The 11,964-nt window shown below is 37.6% G+C and overlaps 1 protein-coding gene across 1 annotated transcript in view; it reads right to left on the bottom strand.

Annotated features, from left to right (window-relative positions):
- Nucleotides 1-11,964, bottom strand: part of AXDND1 (axonemal dynein light chain domain containing 1) — a 72,460-nt gene that overhangs the window by 49,253 nt on the left and 11,243 nt on the right. The window contains exons 8-11 of the mRNA XM_018060656.1: nt 11,518-11,620; nt 10,181-10,302; nt 6,028-6,168; nt 5,251-5,355 (exon numbers count right to left, since the gene is read on the bottom strand). Coding sequence (XP_017916145.1) covers nt 5,251-5,355; nt 6,028-6,168; nt 10,181-10,302; nt 11,518-11,620 — 471 coding nt within the window. The remainder of the gene's footprint in view (nt 1-5,250; nt 5,356-6,027; nt 6,169-10,180; nt 10,303-11,517; nt 11,621-11,964) is intronic.

The following is an 11,964-nucleotide window of genomic DNA, read 5'->3' as shown; positions in this document are numbered from 1 at the left end:
ACTTTGCCCTTATAAAGTTTATTTAGGAGAGCTAATGAATAAATTAAAGTAAAACATACTATATTAAGTAGTGATAGTGCTGTGGATAAAAATAAGTCAGATAAAGGGGATTAAGAATATGAAGTATATTACAATTTTAAATAGAGGGGTCAGGAAAGACTGTATTGATAAGACATTTGAGCAAAGGTCCAAAAGAAGGAGGGAGGAAACCATACAGCTGCCTGGGGGAGAAGGACTCCAGGACCTGAAGCAGGCCACCCTAGTGTGTTTAAAGAACAGCACAAAGACAAGCAGACTTAGAATAAAGCAGAAGTCAGAGGAATTCTGGTAGGACAAGTCCTGTGATTTTTAAAAAATTTTGAACAGAGAAATGACATCATTTGAGTCAAGTGTTAAGAGATCACACTGGCTGGTGTGTGGAGAGCAGACTCACAAAGTGTAAAGGCGGAAGTAAAAAGGCCATTTGGAAGTTTATTTTAATACCCCAGGCAAGAGATGCAGATGGTAGTAGTTAAAGCGGTGACGATTCTGTATATATAATGAAAGGAGAGCTGACAGAATTTGCTAACGGAGACATGTGAGATTTGAGAGAAAAAAGGGATCAAGGCTAATGCCAGGACTTTTTGCTGGAGAAACTAGAAGGAGGGAGTTGCCATTAACAGAAAGGGGAAGAGCATGTGGGAAGAGCAGATTTGAGGGGAAGAACAGGAATTCAGTTTGGAAATGTTAAGCATCTAAGCCAAAATGTTAAGGCTGTTGAATACATGTCTGGGATTCAAAGAGAAGACTGAAGCTAGAGATACAAATTTGTGGACATGGTTGAAGCTGGAGATAGAAATTTGTGAATTGAGACTATATAGATGATGGCATTTAAAGCCACAAAACTGAATAGACTCACCTAGGAAATGAGCATAGAAAGAAGAAAGATCCAAGAATGAGCATGCCAACACTTAGAAACTGGTGAGATGCAGGCAGAGAAAACAAACTTATGGTTAACCAAAGGGAAAAGGGAATGGAGAAGGACAAATTGGGACTTTGGGATTAGTAGATACAAACTCCTATATATAAAACAGATAAACAGGATCCTACTGTATTATACAGGGAACTATGTTCTATATCCTATAATAAACCATAATGGAAAGGGATATGAAAAAGTATATTTATATATATATTCTATCTCCAGCTTATATATATATACATATATACACACAAAGCTAGTGGAGGCAACAGAATCCCAGTTGAGCTATTTCAAATCCTAAAAGATGATGTTGTCAAAGTGCTGCACTCAATATGTCAGCAAATTCGGAAAACTCAGCAGTGGCCACAAGACTGGAAAAGGTCAGTTTCCATTCCAATCCCAAAGAAAGAAATGGCAAAGAATGCTCAAACTGCCACACAATTGCACTTATCTCACATGCGAGTAAAGTGATGCTCAAAATTCTCCAAGCCAGGCTTCAGCAATACATGAACCGTTAACTTCCAGATGTTCAAGCTGGTTTTAGAAAAGGCAGAGGAACCAGGGATCAAATTGCTAACATCCGCTACATCATTGAAAAAGCAAGAGAGTTCCCAAAAAAACATCTATTTCTGCTTTACTGACTGTGCCAAAGCCTTTGACTGTGTGGATCACAATAAACTGTGGAAAATTCTGAAAGAGATGGGAATATCAGACCACCTGACCTGCTCTTGAGAAACCTGTATGCAGGTCAGGAAGCAACAGTTAGAACTGGACATGGAACAACAGACTGGTTCCAAAGAGGGAAAGGACTACGTCAAGGCTGTATATTGTCACCCTGCTTATTTAACTTATATGCAGAGCACATCATGAGAAATGCTGGGCTGGAAGAAGCACAAGCTGGAATCAAGATTGCCGGGAGAAATATCAATAACCTCAGATATGCAGATGACACCACCCTTATGGCAGAAAGTGAAGAATTGAAAAGCCTCTTGATGAAAGTGAAAGAGGAGAGTGAAAAAGTTGGCTTAAAGCTTAACATTCAGAAAACGAAGACCATGGCATCCTGTCCCATCACTTCATGGCAAACAGATGAGGAAACAGTGGCTGACTTTATTTTTGGGGGCTCCGAATCACTGCAGATGGTGACTGCAGCCATGAAATTAAAGACGCTTACTCCTTGGAAGGAAAGTTATGACCAACCTAGACAGCATATTGAAAAGCAGAGACATTACTTTGCCAGCAAAGGTCCATCTAGTCAAGGCTATGGTTTTTCCAATAGTCATGTATGGATGTGACAGTTGGACTATAAAGAAAGCTGAACACCGAAGAATTGATGCTTTTGAACTGTGGTGTTGGAGAAGATTCTTGAGAGTCCCTTGGACTGCAAGGAGATGCAATCAGTCCATCCGAAAGGAGATCAGTCCTGGGTGTTCATCAGAAGGACTGATGTTGAAGCTGAAACTCCAATACTTTGGCCACCTGATGCTAAGAACTGACTCATTTGAAAAGACCCTGATGCTGGGAAAGATTGAGGGCAGGAGGAGAAGGGGATGACAGAGGATGAGATTGTTGGATGGCATCACTGACTCACTGGACATGAGTTTGGGTAGGCTCTGGGAGTTGGTGATGGACAGAGAGGCCTGGCGTGCTACAGTTCATGAGGTTGCAAAGAGTTGGACATGGCTGAGCGACTGAACTGAACTGAACTGAACTGATACACACACACACACACACACAAAACTGAATCACTTTGCTCTGCACCAGAAACTAACACAACACTGTAAATCAACTATACTTCAAATAAATAAATAGAAATTGGCGAGATGAAAGGAACCTGTAAGGGATATCAATAAGGAGGCAAGAGTAAAGTAGCAGGAAAACGAGGACAGCATAATATACTAAAAGACATTGTTTTAAGTAAAAGCAACTGGTCAGTTATGACAAACGCTGCTGTACGTCAAGCTAAATGAGAACTGAGAATAGGCCTTTGGATATAATAATATGGAAGTCAATGGTGACTCTGACAAGTGCAATTTGGTGGGATGGTGCAGTTGAAAGCCTGACTGGAGTGGGTTCAAGTGATAACAGGAGGACAGAGTAGAGAAAAAGGAGTATGACAACCTTTTGAGGAAGTCTGTTGTAAGGGGAACAGAGAAATGGAGCCACAGCTAGAAGGGGATTTGTCGTCCTCAGAGACTTGGAAGTTTTTGTGTATGGTTTTGGGGTCTGGGGAAGGGGGGTTCTCTTTTGTTATTATTGTTTTTAAGATAAGTGCAATTACAGCATATTTGTATACTGGTGTGACTGATCAAGTAGAGGGAAATATTAATGATACAGGAGAAAGAGGGAATATTTGCTGAAAATATCAAGGGTACTTAAGAGCAGATGTAATAGGACACAAATGGAGAGACTGACCTTAGAAAGGAGACAGTTTATCCACAGTGAGAGAAGGAAAGAGCAAATGTATGAGCACAGACGTAGCGGGGTGGGGAGATGAGAGAACTGAGCTCTGTCTTCAATTTGCTTCTGTATTTTAGAAAGCAAGGTCATCAGCTCAGAAAGAGGATGGAGAGGTAATATCAGAGATCAGAGAATAAAAGACAGAGTATAAGGTAGTTATTTACTACGATAACAAGGATGACTTAGCTATAGAAAACAGTAGTACATTCAGTGGACAAAAAATGATCAAGGTACCGCTCATTCTAGCAAGCGACAAAACAGAATACAAGTCAGAAAGTTATTTTTGAATTTATATTTTATATAAATTTGTGTTTTTCTTGACATTTAGAAAATATGGTCACTCTTTAACATGTTAAAAAAAAAGCAAAAGATAATGCTGGATTAAAAGGCACACAGAATAAGATACAATGTGTGGTACTAGATTGGGTACTGGTTTGGACAACCCAATGTAAAATTCATTTGGGGAATAATTAAGAACATTCAAATAGGAATTGGGTGGGGACTTCTCTGGTGGTCCAGGGGTTAAGACTTCATGCTTTAAATGCAGGAGTCCCAGGTTCAACCCCTGCTCAGGGAACTAAGATCCCACATGCCACACAGTACAGCCGAATAAATAAAGTTAAAAAAAAAGAATTGGGTAATATATGAGGTAAAAATTTGCTGAAATAAGTATGGATTATTGACTGAAAAAAACAGGCTAACAGTATGTACAATACAACTTTGGTTTAAACAATGCACGTATGCACATATACACAGAAAAAATACCCATAAGAATATACACTAAGGTATTTACAGTAGTAATCTATAGGGAGTGAAATTGTGATTTTTTAAAATTTATTCTTGATTGTATTTATTAATTTTCTTAAAAGGCACATGTACTACTTCTATAATAATATAATAATATCTTAAATCAACTAAATATGAAATTAAAATGCAATGAGATTTATCTTTTGATACATACCCAAGAGCTTCCTAGTAATCAGAACTCTAACAGAAAATGAAATAGAAGAGAAGTTAGAAAACTACAGCCTGTGGGTCAGACCTGGCCCATCGCTTGTTTTAGTATACCCTATGAGTTAAGAACTTTACTTAAAATTTTTTTATGTATTTGATTTACTTTTTAATAGTTTTTAGTGGTTAAAAACCAATAGGAGAATAATATTCTGTAGTAAATGGAAATGTTATAAACTCAGATTTCAGTGTCAGTAAATAAAATTTTTTCGGAACACTGATGTTCTGGTATTGTCCTTGGCTGCTTTTGCACTACAATGGCACACATTGACAAAGGCAGAGTTGTATTAGAAACCATATCTCACCATCTGGCCCTTTATAGAAAAAGTCAGCTAAGTCCCTGAAATAGAATAATAACATTAGGACCTCAGTAGAGTCACTAACATCTAAAAGAGAACTAGACTCACATTACTAACTACTAACTTGGAAAATGCAAACAAAACCCAGATACATTTTCATATTTATAAGACTATAAAAGATATGAGCAAAAGGGAAATCTCATACACTGATTAGAGGATACACTGGTATAACTACTTTGGGGAGTATGTGGTAACATCTAGCAAGACAAGGCTAGAATATGCCATGACTCAGTAATTCCACTTCTAGGTTTTACACTCCTGGAAAACTTTCATACAAGGAGACACAAGATGTGTATTACAACAGTGTGTGGAAGAGTTAATATATACAATGAGCTTTATGTATATTAACTCCTTCAGGAACTGCTGTAATTTTAAAAAATTTCAAATTCTTCTAAAAAATTTTATTTCTTGAAAGAAGCTGTGAAGCAAATATGACATAATGGCTAACATTTGGTAACTCACCTAGCATTCTTTTCAGCGTCTAAAAGAGCTTGTGCCAAATCTCTGTGGGCCTTCTCTGCTTCCTTTGTTAATTTTATATCATGTGCCCGAACCAGACACAGTTCCCTGAAATAGAGCAAGCCAATTTTATAGCCATAACTGAAGATTTTGAAAAAGTTTCTGCCTAGGAAATCAGATTTATACTCAGGAATCTTCTCAGTTATCATGCATATATCTCTTCCCAGTTTTTCTGCCCTATAAACCAAGGCAAGAAATTTAGTGTTCATTCAAGTGAACTCTAACCAGGTTTAGCAATGGAGTCAGACTGGCTAGAAGAAGCAGAAAGATGTGGCGAGCTCTCTAGAATGGAGTGAGGGCAGATGCTGGCAGCCAAGGCCTTAAGGCTGCTCTACCGTACCCTCTGGCATGTCTATTCTATTGTCTTCATTCCTGCCACTAACATCTAGCCGATCACAAAATGTGATAGCTATGACACATACTGCTTATTCTCTTCGGGATTTGAACCTTAACATCCATAATCATGGCACTGCTCTGTAAACCAGATTAAGATAAGCACCTCTATTTTGGAAGGAAGAACAAGGGTCTTTTCCCTATCAAATATACACACAGCCCTAGTTTTGTGTTAACCTATGTAGCCCATGTCTCTGCATCTCTATCTAGGCCTTTCTGTTCTCTTGCAAAACATGAAATCAGAGTAAGAGAGCCCTTTAATCTCTACTTTCCCTGAGTATCTTTTACTCTCTTTAGAGACAAAGCTTTGATAAGCACAGTTTTTACCTGGTCAGTTCCTCAATCACATTCTTAAAATTGTACAGTTCTTCTAAAATGCGCTGGTCCATCATTCGCTGAGTTACCATGTCTTTGTAGAAGTCGATCATCTGCCGGGCAATCTGGTCAAGCATTTGTACATACCGCTCTCTGCATGAGAAAAAGGAAGACAAGACATCAGGCAGAAAGGAACAGGAGCCAGAAAGTATGTGAGAGAGAAAAGTAATTTTAAGGAAAGAAATAGTGAACAGACACTCATAAAAGCTATGCGCGAAGAACAAGCTAGAGAAAGACCTAGGCTGTGAATTCTTGCCATCTCATGAATGAATTCTGAATGCCGAGTGAATGAACTATGGAGAATTTTAACCAGAGTCATAGTTATTTGGAACATAATGTCTGAGATGTAGAACAAAATAACGACTTCTATTTCTTCTAATTTAGAAACTCTATGATGATAAAAACTATATCTTACATATTTATTCATTTACAACATCTCACAGTATCTTGAATAGAGTGGGATTTTTATAAATTAAATTCATGAATAAAACCACTTTTCTCAAATTGACCAAAATGTAGGACACCAACCGTAAGTCCCTAAGTACAGTAATTTCTCTTGCTTCTGAACAACATCAAACAAAATATTTGGAAATGATTCTAGATGATAAACTATGAATACCATAACTGAGAAGTCTTCATTTATTTTAAAAGTGATCTAGGTATTATATTCTAAAAACTGAGACCCCAGGATTATAATATCTTTGTGTTGGAATAATCATTTGGTTGAATCTCTCACCCACTGACAAAAAGAATTATCCAGCCCTTGCTTACACACTTAAAGTGACAGGGAGTTAATCAGCTCAGTGTACAGCTCATTCATTGGGAAGCATCAATTTTTAAAACGCTTTCTTTAGGATTTTCCCTTATGGCGATATAGGAACAACACACTCTGAAGGGCTTTTCCATTAAAACACAACTACAGGATGAACCTAGAGCCTATTGTACAGAATGGAGTAAGTTAGAAAGGGAAAGACAAATATCATATATTAACGTATACATATGGAATCTGAAAGGCAGTACCAACAATCCTATGTGCAGGGCAGAAAAGGAGACGCAGACATAAAGAACAGACTTTTGGACACAGTCGGAGGAGGAGCGGATGGGATGATTTGAGAGAATAGCACTGAAACATACACATTTCCATGTGTAAAATAGACAGCCAGTGAGAGTTTGATGTATGACACAGGGAACCCAAAGCCGTGCTCTGAGACAACCTGGAGGGATGGGGTGAGGAGGGGGGGGGAGGGTTCAGGAGGGAGGGGTTACACGCGTGCCTACGGATGATTCACGCTGATGTACGGCAGAGGCCATCACCATATTGTACAGTAATTATCCTCCAATTAAAATAAATTAATTATTTACAACACACACACAATTATATCCATGATAAAGCATACTTTCTGAAGTATTACCTCACTCGCAGAAAGAAACACAAGCCTCTAGAAATGGGAAAAAACAAAAACAACAACACAAGAGCAACAAACTAAATACAGTAAGCTAACAATGGGGTGGGAAGTGGTAACCAGTAGAAATTATTCACCAGGAAAACGCAAGATTAGAGGTGGCCCAGCAAAAGTGCTAACATTGGGTCCCAGAGACCAAGCCTTGGGCTTTCTTCAAAGCAGGCAACCTGGGTATAGGAGGAAGCCAGGATTCCAGAAGAGAAAAAATGCAAATCATCTCTTTAGGAAGCATTCATCATTTATACCCTAAGGATTTCATGGTTAAGATTAGCCAAATTATTAGTCACACAAGCAAAGATTGGAAAACACTCACAATTACACCATCATGAATGAGACTCAGAAGAAACAAAACGGCAAATAACTAATGAACTGATTCATGACATACATGCTGAAGTATCTAAGGGAAATACACTGATGTCTGCCTTTTACTTTTAAGTACACAAAATTGGTGGATAAATACCAGGATGGTTAGATAGACAGATAAGCGATAAAGCAAGAAAAGTATATTAATGGCAGAATCTAGATGTATGTAGGCTCACAGTAAAATTCTTTCCATTTTTACGTGTATATTTGAAAATTCCCATAAAATACTGGAAAAAATAACAACCAGAAAAAAAGTCAGGTGCCTGCATACAAACATAATGTCAACCAAAAATAATTACTGTGGTAGCCCTATTTCTGTGAGTCTTACTCAGCTTATAACCAATCTGTCAGTTATTCTCCCCTTATAAAAAACAGCTATTATGAACCTCTGTTTCATATGAAACCCTCCTTCTACAGCAACAAGCCTGAGAGACAGCTGCATGAAAAGACACACACACAAGCTGATCAGAAAGACATAAAGCAGAAAACTAGTGATAAACAGACGGACAAGCAAACAGCTAGGGGCTGATATAGAGTATTTCTGGGGCATGTGAGGTGTTACCATTTGCTGGGGATATCTATTGGATCCTCCCAAAATCTTGTGAAACAGGGAGGACTCTGTAAGATACCAGCCTGAGGACAACAGATGTCTTCCTCATTGAAGGGGAGCCCTAGTTCTTCAAAAAAAACTCCTACCACAACAAAATAGTGGACATTAGATTATGCTGAACCGACAAAGTGTTTCACTATTCCACAAATACATCATGAATGTTCCCAGCAATCATCCTGAAACCTCATGGTTTATCCCCACCTACTTTGTATTCTTAACTCCAACTCTATCCTATTCTAAATTCTTAGCTTTGAAGCCCTGTGTGCTGTGTTTAGTTGCTCAGCGTGTCCAACTCTTTGCAACCCCATGGACTGTTGCCCACCAGGCTCCTCTGTCCATGGGGATTCTCCCGGCAAGAATACTGGAGCGGGTTGCCATTCCCTTCTCCAGGGGATTGTCCCAACCCAGGGATTGAACGCAAGTCTCCCACACTGCAGGATTCTTTACCCTCTGAGCCACCAGGGAAGCCCATTTCAAGCCCTGTTCTGATCCTATTGCTGGCATTTTGAAGTTAGTATTTTTGTCTCCCTAGCGTCTGACTCCATTTTTGTTAAAGAATTCTGGCTTTGATTTCCCTGTCTCTTTCTGTCTAGACTTTCTGGAACAGGGCCCCACCCTATTTTGGCCTGTAAAAGCTAACTCCTAAAATCAGCTGGAAGAGTTCCACTCACATCAATTTCTCACTAAAGAAACTTTGGATACCGTCATCTAGTTCCTCTCCAACTGATTCCTCATCTGTCCTTCCTGACTTTGTTCTTGGAGTGACAACTCAGCCTTCATTTGTCCCCATCCTCATTCTGATTTGGCATTCTGCAGCTCTTGGTGGTGTTCCAACAGCTTACTCCTTAGTGTCTAATCCTGATCAGTCTCCTGCTAATGGCTTTGCTTCTAGTTAATGAGTAGTGTCAGATAGGCACACTCTGTTTCCACAAATCAGACAGCGGACAAATAGGGCACATGTACACTGTTAATTCCCATTCAGGAGACGCAGATAATCAGAGAGATCTGATCATTTGCCTATGGTTCCAGGGCAAGGAAGCTGCAAATACGTAATCAGAACCCAGTATTCTACTATTCCTTTCAGCTTTTGGAAAGTACCATAGCCATAAGGAGAAGAATGATAGTACTAATAGTATTTATAATCATAATCTATCATAATCATTTGTACTGAGCACCTATTTACTTCTGTGCTCTCATTTAAACCTCACCACAATTCTGTGAAGCATCTTAAGGCCTGAACCATAGTAGACACTCAGTAAATATCATTTACAAGTGAACAAAAAGACAAATGAAAAATTTCACATAGCTATTATCTTCATTTACAGATAAGAAAACTAAGGTATAGATTTTTACCAAGGTCATACACCTAGATGATGATTTAAAACCAGACTGGTCTGTCTTCAGAATCTATCTTTTTCTACGTTTTCACATAGCATTTCACTCCCCATCATAAAAGAAGAGGGTGTCAAACATCCCAACAGAAATCAACTTAAGGAAGTTCTCAGATAATATACTTTTACTATATAAAACAGAATAGAAATACACTTGGGTCCCTTATTATCAACAGAATAGAGACATATATTTTTGTGATTTTCTGAAAAACAGATATAAATATAATTCCAATACAAAATTCAGGAGGAAGCAGGGATACTCCAGTAACAGCTTGAACCTGATTTTGGACAGTAGTTCTCCTCTGTCTGCACAGTCCACGCTGACTTGTCGAATCAGTTCATGAAACACTGTGTTATAAATGGTCTGTTCCTTCTTCAGTATATGAAGCAGTTTGTGCATCTGGCAAAAGATAAGGAAGACAATCAGTATTTATTATAGTCTTGCCAGTAAAAGACATCTTAGGGGGTAAGCACTCGGAAGTTTTAGTGTAAGGTTTTGAAATACCTAGATTAATTTGCTCACTTACATTTTTCTTTATAAACATATATAAAAATGATACGTCAATAAATCTAATCATGTACCTCTTTATACGATGCACTGAGAAAGTCACAATATTACTACTATGTTATACCTGCCAAAAATACAAAGCCTGAATTGAATAATTACACATCAGACAAACCAAAATTTGAGCAACATTCTGTAGATATCAAAGCTAAGAACACCAAAGAACAGTTTCAGGAACATGACAACTAAAAGTACTGTGTGACCTGGGATCCTGAAATAGAGGGGGAAATAGCTATAAAAGCCATTACAGGTACAGTTAATAAAATTTGAAACTTGAATATGAACTGTGGTAGATAATATTTTCATATCAACATTAAATTTCCTGATTTTGATAACTATATGATAGATATATAAGAGAATGTCCTTATTCATAGGAAACATACCCTAAAATGTTTGGTGATAAAGACGCACGAAGTTGCCAGCTTACTCTAAAATGGTTCAGGAAAACACCCATACACATGGAGGATGTATACAGAATGATAAAGCCAACAGGGCACAATGCAAACAATTAACAAATCTGGGTAAAGATTACATAGCAGTGCCTTATACTGAACTTGTCTATAAATTTCAAATTCTATAGAAATAAAACTACAAAATAAAAGAGAAATAGCCCCATAAAGAAAAAAAATCTATATCTATATAAGACTGAAAAAGCCCTTTCATTAGGTGCAAAATAAAAAGTACAAGTGGTAAGAAACCATGGTTTAATTGGCAGTGTTTTTTAATGGTACATGAAATACAAGGGTTTTATAATCAATGGTGCCTTATATTTGGTTAAATACAATAACAATAATAAAAAATTATACAGTGTTTACCATGTCAAGCATTGTCCTAAGCACTTTACATTCATTATGTCATTTAATCTCCACAACAACCTTATGAGGTAAATAGTATTATCTGTAATTTACAGATGAGGAAATCAAGGCACAAATACATTAAATGACCTGCCCAAGGTCAACAGCTAATAAATGGCAGGGTCAGGATTCCAATCCAGGCATTTTACTTCCAGAGCAAATGCTCTTAACAGTTTTCACTGATGTTTGCACTTACCTTGGTTGGCCCTATATATTCCTGATTTTCCACACCAGCCCTCTCTAGCATAGTGTCCATCACATCATTCAGTTGGACCACTTCTATTCTCTTATTAGGTTTCCTAAAAGATTAAGATGGCAGATTTATATAATTAATGTTACAAAACGTCATGCTCAAAAGGAACATAATATGTATAAAGAAAATGTACATACTATGGAATATTAATGGCATTTTAAAGCATTATACCTGTACGTACTAATCTTGTGGGATATCAATAATACAGTAAAACAAAATACGAAAACAAAAAACCAAAAAAATACAAATTGTGTGATCCTCTTTTTCATAAAAGAAGATAATGTTCTGTTCTCCTCCCTCAAAAAAAATTTTATATACCTAATGTGTAAGACTATAACACAGAAAAAGGTGGAGTGATAAACATCATGCTGTTAATATTGGCTACAAGTT

Source organism: Capra hircus, chromosome 16 (assembly GCF_001704415.2).
Source record: "Capra hircus breed San Clemente chromosome 16, ASM170441v1, whole genome shotgun sequence".
In the NCBI taxonomy this organism is placed as follows: domain Eukaryota; kingdom Metazoa; phylum Chordata; class Mammalia; order Artiodactyla; family Bovidae; genus Capra; species Capra hircus.
Note: the sequence above shows the minus strand (reverse complement) of the source record. Positions and strands in the feature narration are given on the sequence as shown.